Raw genomic sequence first — 20,323 nt, forward strand, 5'->3', positions numbered from 1 at the left:
CGACCTATAACACTTCACACATATATTCTTTGGCACCTTTTACACTATTGTGTGGCAGTTTATTTGTTATGCTGGTACCCTTCCACGCATTGTGCACTGATTTATTCAGATGATAATTTCATAAAATTGACACATTAGAACAAAAAGCAATTCTACTATGCTGTCTGAATCTATATATGTCCTAAAAGCAGGGCAAACTGTGGCCTGGTGGGAGTCCTCGGGGCCGGGTTGAGACCCACAGGAGCCAGGGAAGGTAGGTAATTGAAATGCTGTGGCTGAGGCTTTGCTTTGAGGTGTCAGAGTGTGTTACAGCCATGCTTCCAGCCTCTAATCTAAGGTGAGTTAGCGCTGATGTCTGCTGTGCCATGGCTGTATTTGAGATGGCAGTGACCTAAGCTCCTGATCAGGTCCCATTAGGCCCTGCCACTCGCTGCTGCTCCTGCTGCAGAGCTCACTGTGTCCACAGACAGCCAGCTGCCAGCTCCACTCACCGTCTGCCGTCGCTGTGACTATGTAAAGAACAGCCAACAGCAGAGCTGAAATCAACTATTCAAGAGGTCGTCAAACCTTCTCTAAGGACCACTAAATAGACGTAGGTGTAAGTAACTGCTTTTACATACTCCTGGATCCCTGATCCTTTGAGTAATAGTGTACAGGAGACACACAAGCAGCAAATTACAGCTTCAAAGCTGAGATTTCAAAGTGTAAAATCACACCAAAAATGTGGCAATGATACCCGAGCTCTTTGGTGAAGAGAGCCACATAGGTGGCATCCCTACCAACACTGACTGTCATGAGCACCAAAACTATTCATTTCCTTTTTTAGATTGACGCAGGATGGCTAATTGTTGATTTCATTTAGTGGCCCTTGATAGTCCTAATGTTTAGTGCTCAGAGAGGCTGACTGTTACTGCTGGATAGGCAGGAGAGAGTGGGAGGATGAGTTTCCACTCACAACCTCTCTACACCACTCTTCTATCACTATCTGCCTCTACCTCTTCATATTCCATTCTGTTTCAGCTCCATCAAAGGTGGATATTTACCAAACCTACCACTAAACATTTCACATCAAGATGTTTTTTTTTACAGTGTGGTGAGGTATTTTTCTACTGATGTAGTGAATGAGTTTAGTCCGTATTTATCTGTTGTAAGTGCCACATTTTGCACATCTCTGACAAGCACTGAAAGGCTAAAGAGATTGTTCTCTGTCGCTATCTATAGGTGGGGAGATGTTAAATTATGAAATGTTGCTATCTATAGGTGGGGAAATGTTAAATTATGAAATGTTGCTATCTATAGGTGGGGAGATGTTAAAATATTCAATGTTGCTATCTATAGGTGGGGAGATGTTAAATTATTCAATGTTGTCAGCTCAACATAAAGATGGGAGATTAAAATGGGATTAAAGAAGGGCTCCAGCGTCAGGAGATATCAGTGTGGGAGATTAATGGTAGTTCTTAAACCTTTTAACAGATAAAACAAATATCTACTTATTAAGTATTTAATTGGCTTCAATCATATTGCAGTAGGCTGGACCTACTGTGAACCGTTAAAAATCTGAAACAAGAATTACTGGCTCGTGGTTGGATGCTTCTGCCAACCAGTCAAGTTGCAGTTCACATCCATGTCTGTCCAATATGTCATCACTTCATCATTTATTTGACTTTTGTGTCTAATTGTCATAATTAGCTATTTAATTCTTGAGTTATGGCCAAAAACGTGATTTGTGACGTCATAGTGACCTTGACCTTTGACCACCAAAATCAAATCAGTTCATCCTTGAGTCCAAGTTGGTGTTTGAGCTAAATTTGAAGAAATTCCTGAAAACATAATGCCTCTGGCCACAATGCAGTTTGACTGGTTAGCAGCTAAAGAAGAGCCACAGAAATGTCCCCATGTCCCCAAACGTTGCTGTGCCACATTTCCAAGATGATCTCCTGCCATCAGAGTCCAGAATCCACAGGAGCTGGATGCAAACGCTCCTCTATCCGCTCTGCTACCTTTACAGGGCAGGTCTGCTATGCTTACATCTCTTAAGCATGAAATTGAGCTATAAATGCCTGTATTTATTGATAATTGAAATTAAATTAATATTTAGTGATGCTTTTCAATTTGGACTTAACATAATGTGCCTCAAGAGTAGTTTATCTCGTTTGTCTACATCACTTTTCCTACGCAGCCTATGAAACAGAAGAGGGGATGCTATGGTCGTCTTATGTTAATATACAGATATTCAGAAAGAAATTATAGATACAACATAGAGACAAGACGGTGGGCTGCATACAAAACAACTGAAGTACCAAATGGATCAGAAATGAGCTGTAAACTTGTTTTCAACTTGTTTGTAAAGCACACAAAATGACGTCAAACTATCTCTAAACAGTATTGGAAAGAAGCCATGGAAAGGCCTGAATAGTGTTGGAGGCTACTTTTAAAGTTTAACAATATTTATCTTATTATATGTCAAGTAATGTTAGAGGCCATGTTTGTTTGCATGCGTGTCTTGATGTGTTTATGATACGAGTGTTCTTGAACATGGTGGGTGGACCGGCCGATTTAATGCTGACGAAGAAGTAATTCAAGAGGAAGATGGACTTGCTATGCACGACCATGAGAACTGGTAATACCAGAAGAGTGAGACTGGATGGAGATCCACTCCGTTTTCTTTACACTGTCCCGATGTTTTACAAAGCCGCGCTTCTATTTCAGGCAGCCATTTTTATGATACGTGTGTTCGTCTCTCCGCTGTGTCGTTCCTGTTCTCCAGCAGCCTTTGAGTCGCCGCTCATTGTTGTTGATCGGTGTACCGCGGAGCTGGTTTGGAACGGTGACAGGTTGTCACGGATCTGACGCAGTGAAAGGACCGGTGGTGGACTAGAGTTGTAAAAATAGCACCAATGAAAGCAAACACAGACATTAATGAGCCTCCGCTGGTGTTGCTGTGGAGTCCCTGGAGGCTCCAGTGTGTCTGCATCGGTGTGTCTTGTCAAACAAAATGACATGAAAGCTGCACATCTAAAGACCACAGAGATGGAGAGTTTAAAGAGAGAGAACAGATGAAGGTGTGTCAGTTTATCTGTACTGTCTTTCTCTACCTTTACAGTATGTTAACACTAACTTAACACTCCTTCTTAAGTTATATTGGTCCCAACTTTAATAGACTAATCTTTCACACCGCACACCCTGAATGGCCATCATTGAAACCGTACATTAGTGCTGAAGGTGCTTCCCAGCCCTCAACAGTAACCTATAGGTCCGTAACATCACTGTGTAATGGACTCATGGGACCACAAGGTGTCTCTTAACCTCCACAGTAGAGCTCCTCTCTCCTCTGGAACAAGTCACATGGTTTCATCTCCGAGAACTGGATATTAAAAAAGGAGGGAGACGGGGGGGGGGGGGAGGTGAAGGGAAGAGAAGGGAGAGGAAGGTGGAGGCTGGACTGTCAGAGTTGGAGCAAATGAAAGTCAAACGGTCTCTGGAATACAATACTCTGTGGGGGTGGGGGGGCTTCAGGCAGAGGTTCCCTGCACTTACTGTAGGTTGGGATTAATATGATGTGATTTACACCATCACACTTATTTAGCTACGTCTTCATATTTACATTTAACAGATCATAAACTATGTTTATTGTGATTCATATCTATAGCTTTAGCTGTTATAATACCTATGGGGGGGGTGCTACGGCACAGAGAAATATATAATGTCAGGTTTTGGCTATAAGGACAATACTTGTCAGTAGTATCAATACATAGTTTTGTATATATATCTTTTGACAGAAAATTAATTGGCAACTATTTTGATAATCTATCAAGCGTTTATGTCACTAGTTCTGACTTCCTGTTTTTCTTTGTCTGAGGTGATAGTGGACTGAATACCTTTAGGTCTCAGGTGATAGTGGACTGAATACCTTTAGGTCTCGGGTGATAGAGGACTGAATATCTTTAGGTCTCAGGTGATAGTGGACTGAATATCTTTAGGTCTCAGGTGATAGTGGACTGAATACCTTTAGGTCTCAGGTGATAGTGGACTGAATACCTTTAGGTCTGAGGTGATAGTGGACTGAATACCTTTAGGTCTCAGGTGATAGTGGACTGAATACCTTTAGGTCTCAGGTGATAGTGGACTGAATACCTTTAGGTCTCAGGTGATAGTGGACTGAATACCTTTAGGTCTGAGGTGATAGTGGACTGAATACCTTTAGGTCTCGGGTGATAGAGGACTGAATACCTTTAGGTCTCAGGTGATAGAGGACTGAATACCTTTAGGTCTGAGGTGATAGTGGACTGAATACCTTTAGGTCTCAGGTGATAGTGGACTGAATACCTTTAGGTCTCAGGTGATAGTGGACTGAATACCTTTAGGTCTCAGGTGATAGTGGACTGAATATCTTTAGGTCTGAGGTGATAGTGGACTGAATACCTTTAGGTCTCAGGTGATAGTGGACTGAATACCTTTAGGTCTCAGGTGATAGTGGACTGAATACCTTTAGGTTTCAGGTGATAGTGGACTGAATACCTTTAGGTCTCAGGTGACAGTGGACTGAATACCTTTAGGTCTGAGGTGATAGAGGACTGAATATCTTTAGGTCTGAGGTGATAGTGGACTGAATACCTTTAGGTCTCAGGTGATAGTGGACTGAATATCTTTAGGTCTCAGGTGATAGTGGACTGAATATCTTTAGGTCTGAGGTGATAGTGGACTGAATACCTTTAGGTCTCAGGTGATAGTGGACTGAATACCTTTAGGTCTCAGGTGATAGTGGACTGAATATCTTTAGGTCTCAGGTGACAGTGGACTGAATATCTTTAGGTCTCAGGTGATAGTGGACTGAATACCTTTAGGTCTGAGGTGATAGTGGACTGAATACCTTTAGGTCTGAGGTGATAGAGGACTGAATATCTTTAGGTCTGAGGTGATAGTGGACTGAATACCTTTAGGTCTCAGGAGATAGAGGACTGAATACCTTTAGGTCTGAGGTGATAGTGGACTGAATATCTTTAGGTCTCAGGTGATAGTGGACTGAATACCTTTAGGTCTCAGATGATAGTGGACTGAATATCTTTAGGTCTCAGGTGATAGTGGACTGAATACCTTTAGGTCTCAGGTGACAGTGGACTGAATACCTTTAGGTCTGAGGTGATAGAGGACTGAATACCTTTAGGTCTGAGGTGATAGTGGACTGAATACCTTTAGGTCTGAGGTGATAGAGGACTGAATATCTTTAGGTCTGAGGTGATAGTGGACTGAATATCTTTAGGTCTGAGGTGATAGTGGACTGAATATCTTTAGGTCTCAGGTGATAGTGGACTGAATATCTTTAGGTCTGAGGTGATAGTGGACTGAATACCTTTAGGTCTGAGGTGATAGTGGACTGAATACCTTTAGGTCTGAGGTGATAGAGGACTGAATACCTTTAGGTCTCAGGTGATAGTGGACTGAATATCTTTAGGTCTGAGGTGATAGAGGACTGAATACCTTTAGGTCTCGGGTGATAGTGGACTGAATATCTTTAGGTCTCAGGTGATAGTGGACTGAATATCTTTAGGTCTCGGGTGATAGTGGACTGAATATCTTTAGGTCTCAGGTGACAGTGGACTGAATATCTTTAGGTCTCAGGTGATAGTGGACTGAATATCTTTAGGTCTGAGGTGATAGTGGACTGAATATCTTTAGGTCTCAGGTGATAGTGGACTGAATACATTTAGGTCTCAGGTGATAGTGGACTGAATATCTTTAGGTCTCAGGTGACAGTGGACTGAATACCTTTAGGTCTCAGGTGATAGTGGACTGAATACCTTTAGGTCTGAGGTGACAGTGGACTGAATATCTTTAGGTCTCAGGTGATAGTGGACTGAATACCTTTAGGTCTGAGGTGACAGTGGACTGAATATCTTTAGGTCTCAGGTGATAGTGGACTGAATACCTTTAGGTCTGAGGTGATAGTGGACTGAATATCTTTAGGTCTCAGGTGATAGTGGACTGAATACCTTTAGGTCTGAGGTGATAGTGGACTGAATACCTTTAGGTCTCAGGTGACAGTGGACTGAATACCTTTAGGTCTCAGGTGATAGTGGACTGAATATCTTTAGGTCTGAGGTGATAGTGGACTGGATACCTTTAGGTCCCAGGTGACAGTGTACTGAATATCTTTAGGTCTGAGGTGATAGTGGACTGGATACCTTTAGGTCCCAGGTGACAGTGTACTGAATACCTTTAGGCGACTGTTGGTTGGGAAACATTCAGAAGACATCACCTTAGGATTTAAGACATTGTGATTGATATCTTTCCCCATTCTCTGATCATTTATTAATTAACAATTAATCAAGAAAATATTTGTCAGAATCAATAATGTAAATAGTAGTTCGTTGCAGCTGTATTTGCTAGGGTTACTTTTATGAGATCTTTATTTTTTTTGTTGGTAATTTAAATCTTTACATCATCAAGCATGCAAGCTGTCAACCACAAGGCAAACAACAGACATGTAAATGTGGAATTCATCACGCACCCCTAACTGCCAACACTATTACCCCCCCCCACAGTGTACTGTAATGTGGTACTACAAAGTAATCACACTACAATTACTGTAAATGTCGTCTTACTTTCATTACACTGGAATTTGAACAGAATTTCCTTATCATGTTTTTAAAAACAAAATCCGGGTGGCATTATGTTTCCTACAAATAGGTAATTAGTAATTAGTTGCCGATGTTCGGCAACAGGCTGTTTTAAATGAACAGGCCCTATATACATATCAAATAAAGATATTATAATAAAAAGAGATATAAAAAAGATATTGTTATAACAGTCCATAATAAGTGTACATTTCTCCTAACAGTGTTAGTTCTGTCCCACAGAGTTGATTAAATGTAAATCAGGCTCACGGGACAAACTCTGGGTTTGTGCTGACCTTCAGCACATCTGACTGATCACCAGCAACACTCAACAACACAGCCTTCCCTGGATTTTCTCATGTTAATTGTAAATGACAATCACAGAATCAGAGGCACTGTTCCCCTGTCACACACACACAGTTTTCTTTAGAACACACCTTTTTAATAGCAATAAATAAATCAATAAATCAATATAGTGTCCATATTATGATCAAAAGGCAGAACTGTAGGACTGTTGCATGAAATGCCCTTTTCGAGAGCACTTTCTGAGCGTTTTCATTATTTTACTCAACAGCACGTTATAATCGTTGGCTCACCAAAAACTGTATTTAACAAGAATTGATTAGAGTGGGTGCATTAAGATATCTAAGCTTGATTGACAGCCTCTCCAACCCCCTGAGATTAAGCCAATTAAATAACATTAGGAGAGAGAGAATATCGTGGAATCACTTCTGACTTTCAAAGCTGGATAAATAAATGCTAAATTATATGACTGACCTTAGAGGTGCTTTATTTCACTGCATATGCATATTGGAGATTAAAAAACACCTATAAATATTAATGTGGGGCAATTTCCAGAGTGCAAATAAGCAGTGCATTATCTCTGTGTGGGCTTAGAGTGGAATCAGCCCGATGCCTCCTCCAGACCCAAACACTCACCGACGGGCTAATGGAGTGGATAATACTCATTATGTTGGGACACAGGCAGACGGGCTATAGGAGTGAAGTAATGTACAGTTAGTGCATATACAACAAGATTCATTCATGTACAGATACTGCTTTTAAAGTGCTGTTTCAAAGACTAACCAGGCCACAACGTACCATTTTTAGTCCCCCAACGTAATCTCTTGTCTCTATTTCCACTTTTAGAAAGCATGAAAAGTGATCTGATTTGTATACATATCCCATTTAAATAGAGGAGAGATTAGAGGCGCATCAATCCTAGCTCAGCCCCGGGGAACGAAGGAAAAGGTTACTAAATTTATCACTCTGCCTTCTGCTGCAGCACATTTAAATATGGGAGTTGGAGTCTGACTGACCATCCTCTGAGGGAGAATACAGCTCCACCTCTGTGTACTCTCACAGCACAGAGACCATTAATTACACGCACACACACAATCAGTTTCCTGCTTTCATGCCTGCCCACACATACAATATACTGTAGCACCACAACTGTGTGTACGGAGTGACAGTAACGATGAGCTGTGTGTGAATCAGAGGATCCACTGCTCTCTTTTCTGTCGTCATATCTGTTCTTTTTGGCTTCGTTAGTTCAGTTTCCACAACCAGATACTGTGTGACTCTCAGTGTAAACATGTGGAGCAGGTTAGTGTCTGAATAAATACAAGTTTAAACAAATGAAAATCAATCATTGTTTGTTGGCTTTATGTTAAATTCTGCTGCTGTCTTCCTCTGGTTTTGTTGGTGTGTCACATCGTATGGGGGACGGAACGGACAAATTCCAAAATTCCAAAAAGCAGCACAGCGAGATTTACATGCACATCCTTCCAAAATATGTGTGGCTGGAAGCTCCACTGCACGGTACGGCTCTGCTTGGCTCAGTTTTGGTAACAGGTCCTTTTCTCTAGCTGTGTTTCCACTGCAGATAGTACCCCCTCAGTGGAGACGGGATTCTCAGTTCATCGACGTATCAGCGACACGTGAAACTGCCGTGACATCATCGTCAACGGCCACCAAACAGAGGATCGTCACTTTGTCAATAGTGTACGGTGTAGTTTTGCGAACTGCCATTTTTTAAGATCTGGGTCGAGTGAATTAAAAATTGTGGTTGCTATTGACGGTGGCTTGGCTATTTAAAATGTCCGGTTTGTGCAGGATGTCCTGTGTGACGATTCCCTCCGACCAATCAATGGTCTGCAGTGTTTTAACTCCACCTTCTAGTATCGGCTCAGCTCACTTGGAACCTCGACCGAAGTGGTACCAAGAATGGAGTGGTTCTATTGGTATCATCCACAACTTTTGCTAATGGAAACGCAGAAATAACCGTTCTAATGTGTAACGAGCTGAGCTGAACTGAACCGCATGCTCATTAGTGACTACTTTTGGAGCTAGTTGACAAACTTCTGTAGATGGCAAGCTAACCACTAAAACACTAGCCAGCTGTAAACACGCCTGCAGTAGCCAACCACACCAAGCAAGCTAGCTACAGTATGTCTCTAACCAGACAAGAAGTTCAAGTTTATTCAAGAGATTCAGTTTAGTGTGTCTCTGGCTATACGCCATGCCTTCTTGTGGAGCACTTTTTACCCCAACAGGACAGTAATGTAAGGCTACATCTACACTAATACGTCCATCTCCGTCCATCTAAGACTATCTACGACCATCTCCGTCCGTCTACGTCAATCTACGACCATCTCCGTCCATCTATATCCATCTCCGTCCATCTCTGTCCATCTCCGACCATCTCCGTCCATCTCCGTCCATCTACGACCATCTAAGACCATCTACGTCAATCTACCATCATCTCCGTCCATATACGTCAATCTACGATCATCTACGACCATCTCCATCCATCTACGACCATCTACGACCAACTACGACCATCTATGACCATCTACGACCATCTCCGTCAATCTACAACCATCTACGACCATCTACGACCGTCTACGACCATCTACGACCGTCTACGTCGATCTACGACCATCTACGTTGATCTACGACCATCTCCGTCCATCTACGACCATCTACGACCATCTACGACCGTCTATGTCGATCTACGACCGTCTACGACCATCTACGACCATCTACGTTGATCTACGACCATCTCCGTCCATCTACGACCATCTACGTCGATCTACGACCATCTACGACCATCTCTGTCCAGATGAGCGTTTTAGGGCTGTTTTAGAATAAATCTCCGTCCATACTACCACGCCTGAAAACGCATATCACATGACCATTCACGTACACTGGGCATGTGTGTGCCGGTGTAAACAGAAAGCAGTGCTGGACACAGAGTTGATGCTAAGCGCTCCAATAATAGCTTTCTTAGTAGTAGCTTTATAAAATGCAGAATTTAACTGCCGAGACAACAAGGTCAGCAACGCCTGTAACTCCTTATACATGTTGAATTAACCGCCGGTGGTCGAGGTTGATGTCGTTTGTTTTCTTCTGGAAAAGGTTCATGTGATGGGGCGTGACGAATCAGGGAAGGATGTGTCATGACTGATGAGACCCAATCAAGAAGAGAACGTGGGCGTCTGCGTCGTCGTGTTCAAAGGTCTCTGTTTCTGTCCGTCCAGACTAAAAGGCAACCCCGGAGTTCTAAAACTAAAACGGGGTCAGCAGCGTTTTCAAATGTCGCCATGACAGCTTCAGGTCAGCGCTGCCCGGGCGGTTTGCTAACGCAGCTGCACAAATTTGTGTGTCACAGTTCACTAAAGTTACAGCTCCATTGAGTAAATTGCACAGATTTACTTGACAGAGCAATTCCATTGAAATAAACCGATTATCACTGTATAAAGAGTGGTGTGACCGAGCCTTTTGTGTTTTAACCTCAAGGTTATGTTTTGGTTGCTGTTTTTGACCCAGTTCACTTTTTTGTTTGTGTAATTTAGTTTTCTGCATATTTTTGTCTTGAAAAATAAAAAACAGTTGGCAGCCAGCATCACACACACCACAACCTCTGGTATCATTTGCCCCGGCATTTATCTTCCAGGCTTTGAACATGCTAAATTACTATTTGGGAAGTCCAAAATATGTCATCTGATACCCTGACAGCGCTAACTGTGTTCATATCATATATAATCATATACAAGCCTACTATGAAGACTGTCTAAATATCACCGATAGAATAAGGAATTCATCTACTTTTCTAGATGAGTACAGGAGAACAATCTTGCTAAACACCGTTAATATATATTGATAACTTTTCTGCTTGTAAAGGGATTAAACAGAGATTCTACCTGTTTCTCACACTGGCCGTAGTCCGATCCCTGGTCTGGTTGAAAGAAGCATATTTCTCCATGGTTCTTTGCCATCTCGATCAGCCCCATGGCCGTCCTCACTGTGGCATTGCGAGCGTGGACAAACACCATCACCTGAGGCACACAGAGATACAAGGTGAAGAGGTTCCTAACATGCATTCAACATAATCCCACAGAGACATTCAGCTGGTGCTGTGATCATCTATCTGGTCTAAAATGTCAGACGGTGGAGGAGAGCTCCTCCCTTAGTTTAGTCTGCCTTTGTGCTGGTGCTGTTGGAACTTGTATTATCAAACCAGTCACCCACAGACATACAGATGGGTGACAGATTCAAATTAAAACCCAACACAAAGTATCTTAAGATGTTGTTCTATAGAACAGCTTCAGCTCTCCTCGTCATAGATTCTTTGAGTGTGTGGAACTCTACTGGAGGGATGATCAGCATTCTTTCAAAAGATAGTTGATGATGGTATTTTCATACACCTCCAACCGTTCAGTGATCTGTATGGAAACATCAGCATCAGTTATGGTTTCTCCTTTCATTGATGATGCGTCTCTATATGGACACTTTTATGCTCACCACATCTATATTTATAGATGTAGTAGGTCCATTCACACGTGTTTAAGTCTATGTTAAAACAACAGTCAGAAGCCCATATAGTAGAGAGAGTTTCCTTCCTAACATGCCTCCAATGGAAGTGATGGTAGACAGAATCCACAGACCTCCTTCTGTAAAGAAATATATTCAAATGTCATGTGAAGCTGATATGAAGCTTCAGCAGTCTGAGTTAGACCAATCCAGTGAGCCTTTCCTTTAATATACTCTACTGTACATACTGTGAGCTCATTGGCTGGGCTGCAGAAACATGCTGTATAAAGTCTGTCCCTGACTTCCTGACCCTTCACACCTGGCAATAAAATGCGTCTCGTATCCAGATTGTATCTAGATATGATTTAACCTGATTAGATTTACACCTGGTATTAATATGTGTCCACACTGAGATCCGATCGCTCTGAAAGGGCTGAGAGGAAGCCTCCGGAGGCTGCACTACACACAGGCTAGCAGCCGGGCTAAGAGAGGAGAGGTGGTGCGTATTTCATGGACACATCAGCCTGAAAACAACGCCCTTTAGGGGGAGACGGCCCGCAAACGTCAAGCACTATCCAATGGCTACCAGATCACCCAAAATGCATTTTAATGGAAGGTGTAAAGGGGGTCACTGAGTGAGTAGTAGTAGTAGTAGTAGTAATCAGTCGGCATGAAGAGTCTCCTATTACATCCTCGGGAGGCTTCACAGCAAGGTGTTGATAGTCCTCAAATATTGACTAAACTAGTCACTACTACGGGGACCACTAAAGGAAATTGCAGATTCATATTTAATATCCAGACATTATATAGACATTAGACTTTTAAAATATATATTGAAAATACAGAAAATGGTGTAAGGAGAAAATGATGGAATATTTGATATGAACCCATCGTGTAAACTGACAAAATAAGTGGAATGATAAAAAAGCCCCACCTATGGTGTAATTACCTGTAAATAGCCAGGAAAGACCCTGTGGACATTGTTTTTTTAGGTATTTTCTAGGGCCGTCAATCCATTACAATATTTAATCGGGATGAATCACATATTTTTTGTATCTGTTCTAAATGTACCTTATAGAGAGATTTGTCAAGTATTTAATATACTTATCAACATGGGAGTGGGCAAATATGCTGCTTTATGCAAATGTATGTTTATATTTTATTATTACAAATCAATTAACAACACAAAACAATGACAGATATTGTCCAGAAACCCTCACATGTACTGCATTTAACATCAAAAATATGCTCCAATCATAACATGTCAAACTGCAGCCCAACAGGCAACAACAGCTGTCAGTGTGTCAGTGTGCTGACTTGAATATGACTTGCCCCAAACTGCATGTGATTATCATAAATCACATGGGCATGTCTGTAAAGGGGAGACTCGTGGGTACTCATAGAACCCATTTACATTCACTGATCTGGAGGTCAGAGGTCAAGGGACCCCTTTGAAAATAGACATGACAATTTTTACTCACCAAAATTTAGCGTAAGTTTAGAGCGTTATTTACACGTCATGACATGGTTGGTACCGATGGATTCATCAGGTTTTATAGTTTCATATGATACCAGGATCTTCACTATAGCTTTAAAACTGAGCCGCTACAACCTCAAAATCACAAGTTGTGTTAATATGTTAAAGAAATTAGTGGTGTTACAACACATTTGCGTTAACATGTTATTATCAGGTTTACTCTGACAGCCCTAGTATTTTTTATAACTTTTTGGTATGGACATCTATTATTAGACCAAACTCTATTGCATGACTACACACACATGCAGCAGCCAGCTGTGTGTGTGCTCCAAACACAGTGGGTCCGAAGAGACCACTGCAGCAAATGTTATTTATTGAAGGTGTTTTATCAGCACCACTGAGCTGTGTGAAGCGTTGCCGGCAGTAACCGCCGGCTTCTCAGCTTATTAAACTTCTTTCTGGCAGCATGCTTTCCACCAGGAGGGGGGTAGGAAAATCATAAAGGAAATTTCATCCATCAGATCCTCCCAGATGAAAATAATATATGTCACAGCCACTTCTTGACAATTTAATAATCGGAAAAAAGAAAGGGCCTCCCCAGCTGAGCTGTGGCCTCACAGGCTGGACTGGACCGTTGTATAGTTTCAACCAGGGGGACTGAAAGTTGTCAGTGGTGCAGGAGAATTAAGCTGGTTTACAAGTTCTCAAGGGCTACAGCAGCACTCATTTTAAGTGTGTCTCTGAGGGAGATAATAGGCAAGAGAGAAGGAAAAAAAACTAGAAAAAGGGTGTGTGTATGTATGTGTGAACACTAGCAATAAACTGATGCAGACAGGATAACAACCGTGGTCAATAGGGAGTTCAACTCCTGTAGCAGATGGGAGCTAAACGGTAAAGTCTGAATTCACAACTCTCCTCCTCCCAACAGGCCTTCTGAGGCTGCAGAGAGGGAGCAGAGAGAGGGGAGGCTGGTGGAAGGAAGGGGGATGGAAGGGGAGGGTAACACTGGGGGAGATAAGGATTCAGACACTTTAGATAGCAGATGTTCAATACAAACGGTTCACAAAATAAGATTTACTGCAGGAGGTCCTATCCATGAAAAAGTTCAAAGAAATGTTTTCAAGGGAAAGAGTTGTATTAAAGTAAACTGTGTGCCTCTTTAAACTTCTTACACATATAAATCATTGCGGGTCGGTGTCCCATGCGCGCTCGCGTGTGGCTACGCTGTTCAGACGAGACTCCAACACAAACCTCTTGGTTGTATCTAGGGAAGCCCGTCTGTTAAACGGTGTTGGCCGCGGTTGGAGGACGCGGGGGAGACCGTAGCTTTGGTCTCCAGGACCGGAGTCTCTGCTGTACTGTGCTCCTCTGCCTGCCTTCACTCACATACCGCTCGTTCTCACTCGCTCAGCTCGCTCCGCTCTCACGTGCATGCACGCACACTCCACACTGCAGAAGAGTTAGTAGCTCTGAGAATATCTAGTGAATGTACAGTGGACGTTAGTGCAGAAATAACTGCTGCAGCTCCTCCAGACCAACAGAGGTTTCCCGTGTCTTGTGAAGTGACGGGGCTCCGCAGAGAGAAACGTTATCGTCTCCGACCAAAACTCCGGCGTCTCCCCTGTTCCCTCCGGCCGCGGTCGGGAGGCTGAGGCGGGAAAAGCCAACACTAGGATCAGCATTGATTCATGGAGAGACCTTGGTCTGGTCAGCTAACATTACTGCCAAGCAGCTGAAATATAGAGTGATATTGTGCTTTTAGCTGACGTGTGTCTCCTCACTGTGTTGAGCGATGCTCCTTCATGTCTATGTAGAGCGAACACAAGTGCGAGCAACCGGGCGCTGACTTTCATTGACTTAACAGCCACAGGTGTCGCTGTTGACAAGACATTTCTGATTCTTACAAACTGTCCCTTTAAGTTGTTGGAGTCCGAACATTTTACAGTAAAAGCATAAAGACGTATGAAGGAAATGCATAAAGGAAATTCAAACCACCACCTTATTAATAAAGGAAGGTCACAGTCCGTAGAAAGGCTGGAGATGCAGGTTTCACTGAGCAGATTGAATCAGGGAGATAAAGTCATTTAGAGGGAACGGGGAACTGTTCAGGGGGTACGACTGTAGTCCAGATAATCCGCTCTCATTTATTGCACTAATAGATTGAGTCTGTACACCACAGGCACATTTCAACTCAAAAACATGTGAGCCCAATGTCAGGGTAACATAAGGAACACAGGTCTACAGGACAATAGGACAAGGACAAGGTCCTACAGAATTCCTTCATTTTTCACTTCTTCATTCAGTCTGACATTGTGCTCCGTTTAGAGGGGATTCTTAATGAATAGAACTCGTCAGTGCCTCCCTTTGTGTGCGGCTAGCGGGAGAGAAAACTGTTTTTCGACCGCAGTGAAAATGTTGTTTTTGGAAGGCTAAATGCCGCCAAGTACGGACTGAAGCAAAATATTTTGTAATATAAAAACATGTAGGGAATTTTAGAAATGATTTCATATCTCTTTTTTCAATAAATTTGGACTTGACAACGCCCTGGAGTTACTGGAGGCATCTGCACCACACCAGCCGGAAACAATCTTACACAGCCACCACTGGGATGTGATTCTACAGAGAGTATAGCCTAATATTCACTACCGAGCCGGTTTGTAACCGGTACCGACAACGTTATCTTCACTCCACCTGTCTCTCCTCTGCTCTGCGCCGTCTCTCAGTGAGACACATAAATGATGGCGTGCGGCGCTGCAGAGTGAATACAGGGGAAACACTGATTAATGGAGCCTAATCTTTATCTGCAACTGGGCAGAAATACCGGCTTCAAACAGAACCAACAGACATGCTCAACGTTATGAATGAAGCGTCAAACTACTCGGTACAGCCCTATACAATTATTATACAATTATACTTTAATTGTTTGTTATCTTTAATGCAAAATAAATAGAGAAATACAGGCGTGTCCCTTCAGGACCGACTGCCGAGTCGCTGCAGGCTCAGAGGGGGGCTGCACGGTTTTCTGACTGTGTTGTGCACGTTTGGAATATACAGAGATGAATGGAAGCCTTTTCTGTCAAAAATATTTTTGGTTTCCACCAAATTTATTTCTGTATGAGGGAAAGTGGATTAATAAATCTATAAGAGAAGTCAGTGTGACCTGTGTGGCGTAAGAAACCTGTGTCAACCCAAGGTTAACACTCATTTCCCCATTGTATATTATCTTCTGGAGATAAAATCAAACGTCCTTCTCAATCAATGAAATGTTTTGAACCACGTTTTCGTTACATCAGGTCGACCTACACAACAGTTTTAGAACAAGCTATTTAAAAGGAATCTGTGCAGTGGAGACAGATGTGAAACATGTGATCTGTAATCTGAGGATTAATTAACACTCCTTTGCCAATGATGGCATCGTTTAGATGTGTGCTATAAAATGAACAGAAAAAGAAATGGCAATTAATCGTCGACTATAATTTCTAATTTGTGACAGCCCTACCTACAAGCATCAGTTCAGCTGACAAAGTCCACAGTTGTCGGCTAGAAATTAGCAGCTTTGTTGATAACATAAACCTCTCTAATCCTATTTTAGCATAGCATTGTGACATTTAGTGAATATTCTGCTATAATATTCTTTCTTTAGGGTTCCAACATTCAGACGAGGCCTTACCTGATGACCGCCTTTAACCTGCTCCAGAACTTTGTTGTAACAGACCTCCTCCATGTCATGGAGCTGCTGGATCTGAACAGGAAATACAATCACAATAAACCATCTAACTGAAGTGGTTACAGGCGACGTCTCAACTCTAATAAGAAGAACTAATGGATTGTAACCTACATACTGTGCATGCTCTGGTCTTACATTAAAAACTAAACCAAACCTCTACTTTTACTAACACTGACACTCCCTTTTTGATTGACCAATGGTGGTTGACTTGTAACATTCTGTAGGGAATACAAGTGATGACGTCAACAGTAATACAAGCAGACATGTAAATATACATCACCAAAGTCCTGTTTGAGAGTTGAGAGTTCATACTTGTCCATAGCAGCTAGAAGCTTTGCCTGGTGACACCAGAACCTGAATATCTTCATGTTATCAGCTCAATAAAGGTTCCAAAGTGGCCATTCTACCATGATGTAACACCACATTGTGCATGTTGCACTAAACAGAGGCTCAACAATGATGTGGTGATTTGTGGTTGTTGTGTGTTCTAAATAAGGTCTGTGTAGTAGCAGTCAGGCTCTTCTGTTGATAGTTGGTTGTGGAGACGTCTCATAAGTTTGAGTTCTGCAGCTGTTACACATACTGTATGTTGTATGCATGGATCACCTTGAAGAACTCAACTGCACTAATCATACGGTCCTACAGGTCAGTATATACATTCACATCATCTTTGTTTGTTTACCTTGTTCGTGGATTTGATGCCAACAAAGGTCTGTCCAAGCGGCACGGGTCTGAAGCGGCTGTCGAAGTAGAAGAGGCCGATATAGGGGTTGACATGCAGGAAGGCAGCCACGTCCAGATAGTTGGGCAGGGTGGCTGACAGTCCCAGGATCCTGATCATACTCTGGGTGGATTCCACCTAACCACCAGACAACAACACAGTGTCACCAAACTCTATCCTATGTATGCATTCATCCAGGCAGTACTCAAATGACCTTGATGAAGTGACCTGTAGGTCAAGTTACATTTAGTAAAATACCTGCACTGACACTGTTCATTACACACCACCACTAAGACACACAATCATGGACATTATACTGTAGATGTCCTGGATTACATGTGTACTGGTGTTGACGATCAAATTGACTATCCATAACTGAAGAGACAATCGAAAACTTCTGTTGTTTTTTTGATGTATTAGTACATTATATGTATTGTATTAGAGTCTGTGGTAATCCACTACTAATATTAAAAAGTCAAATATAATCTAAATTAGCTTCAGCACCCGTATGTTGGTGCCATCACACGTATGACAGAAGGTTTCCCATCATGCCAGCTGCCACTCAACTCTGGCTGCTGTAAGCTCACATGGGACAGGGATAACCAGGAGGAGGCCATGAAGGCTGCGCCACCTGCAGACCGCCAGTCCCTCACACTCTGATGGCGTCCTGCGCAGCATGCTCGGGGCCTGTGCTGGGCAGCTGACTGAGGTCCTGACTGACATCGTCAACCTGTCACTGGACCAACAGTCCATCCCCACGTGCTTTAAAACCCCTCCATCGCGCCGCTGACTAAACACCCTTTTTAATGTCCTCAGCAGTATTTAATTCACTCATTATCTTTGCTGTTAAGCAACCAACAACGTCTTCCAGGAGAGGGGAAGGACTCCTGCCCTCTGAGCCACTGTTAACATACTGTACCTGCTTGGTGGAGGCGTCGAGGTCTTTGTCTTTGACTTATGAGACAAAGTAAATGGTCTTGTTCATGTACTCTATGTCTTTATTGTGTCTTTGAAACCTGAAGAAAATCCAATATGTTGTGTATCAACGTGGGTGAGAGGAAGGAAAACTAGGAGGTGGTGGGTGGTGGGTGGTGGGGGGGTGGGGGTTGCCCTATCTGTGAGCCTCCTGCTGGATGTGACAGGGAAGATTGGTAAGGCCTTTAATGTGATGCAGTACCTGTCAAACCATCCCATCAAGATAAGACCCAACCAATCCCTGCCAGCGGACCGGGCCTGCACTACACACTCACACCTCCACCGCTCAACCTCCACACTGCAGATGTGCATCATGTTCACCTCCAGAGAGTCAAACAGTCTGCAGTCTCTGCTTCCTCTACAGCGCCTTTCACTGGATGCAACTATGAGCTGAACTGATTCTCTGTACGAGAGATGAAGAATCCACGTCTCACTTAAGTTTGTGACATCACAACATGTTATAGAAACATAACAGCTGAATTTATAATGACCCCAGGGAGAACGGGTAATGAGCTGAATAAAACAAAATGAATAGGTCACAATATTAAAATGAGACACTGTGGTGACCTGTGAAGTCCTCTGTGGCTTCACACTGACATCCATAGTTCACAAAGCTACAGAGAAATGCTCACATCAAACCACAGAAAAGCAGGAGTAGTAATCGTCAGTGGATGTGCATGCACACCTGATGATGCTGGATACTTTGAACCTTTATAGCAGGTCAGATACCGACACACTCACAGCTGATTACTGCCTCTACATACAGTACACCTATCTCCTGATCAGATACTATCACCACACTTGGGTGCTGTTTCGATATGTATTGTGATTTTTAAGTATTGCAATTCTATATTCTGATTTATTGTGATTGTTGTTAACTTTTTTAACACTAGACCATGAAGGGAAAACATTGAATCATCCACTTCTAGGGACTTTTACTTTGTAAAATCTCTAAATGAATCCAGTAGAAATGTTTGATTTTCAGCATGTATGTAATCGGAGACGTCCTGAAGTCAAATATATTTGTCATTGTCAGGAATTATTTAGTACATTTATTATCCAGTAACCCAAAAATCAAAGAATAACTGCAGAAACATGGAGGTGTAACATGGAGGACTCCATGAAGAGGACCCGCTCCCTATGGAGATACAAACGGCTCATTCTAAGCTAACGAAAACAATAATATATATTTAATATAATAAAATATGATCCATTGTTGTACAAAAATATATGACATTGTAAAAATGTGCTCCACCTCGACCAGCAAAAAACATTAAAATGCTGCTTATATGTTAATGCATCAGTAATAATTATATACCACGGACAGGGTCTGTTCATGATCCTACTGCTGATACTAAGGGATGTGAGTACCCCCGCTGCTGTGAACTGTGCCCAGTTTAAAGACATTAGCAGTAAACTGAGACTATGACAGAACAGGTAGTGTATCCTACAGCTGCATGAACAAGCTGAAAACACACTTTAGAACGTTAGTTACACATCCAGGGTTTATCAGAGCTTATTCACTGAAAACAGCTGCCTGTAAATGAGACCTGAGTCAGGCTGGAAAACCAAAATAACAGACTAAAAGAGGCTCAACATGTCTGTGGAGCTAAAAGGAACTGCAGAGTCTCTGTTGAGTCATCACTTTGAGCTTTACTAAATGCTCAATGCTATGCTCATTTAATCTATTGTTTACATCCAAACATGATTAGTTAGTGTGCCTTAAAGAAGGTGTGTCTTGGGCTGGGCAGTGCCGTATAGGGATGTCACGGTACCAGAAATCTACTAGTCGATACCAATACCAGTGAATTTCCACGATTCTCGATACCAAATTCCATACCACGGTAAAAAACTAATAAATCCCATGTAATGTGTACATGTGTCTATATCTATCCTCAGATTACAAGCAGTAGTTTAAATTCACTGACATGGTGACATTTCACTGGCTATAGGCTACCAGAGGCGGAACCAAGTCATTGTTTTACAAATCACAA

At 42.4% G+C, this 20,323-nt stretch overlaps 1 protein-coding gene across 5 annotated transcripts in view; it reads right to left on the reverse strand.

The window, feature by feature from the left end:
- The window catches only part of ascc3 (activating signal cointegrator 1 complex subunit 3), a 206,595-nt gene that overhangs the window by 71,564 nt on the left and 114,708 nt on the right, over window positions 1-20,323 (reverse strand). For all 5 annotated transcript variants that reach the window (XM_037784194.1, XM_037784195.1, XM_037784197.1 and 2 more), the window contains 3 exons: window positions 17,316-17,492; window positions 16,577-16,648; window positions 10,820-10,954 (listed from right to left, as the gene is read on the reverse strand). In XM_037784194.1, the coding sequence (XP_037640122.1) occupies window positions 10,820-10,954; window positions 16,577-16,648; window positions 17,316-17,492 (384 nt within the window). The remainder of the gene's footprint in view (window positions 1-10,819; window positions 10,955-16,576; window positions 16,649-17,315; window positions 17,493-20,323) is intronic.

Source organism: Sebastes umbrosus, chromosome 11, assembly GCF_015220745.1.
Source record: "Sebastes umbrosus isolate fSebUmb1 chromosome 11, fSebUmb1.pri, whole genome shotgun sequence".
Lineage (NCBI taxonomy): Eukaryota > Metazoa > Chordata > Actinopteri > Perciformes > Sebastidae > Sebastes > Sebastes umbrosus.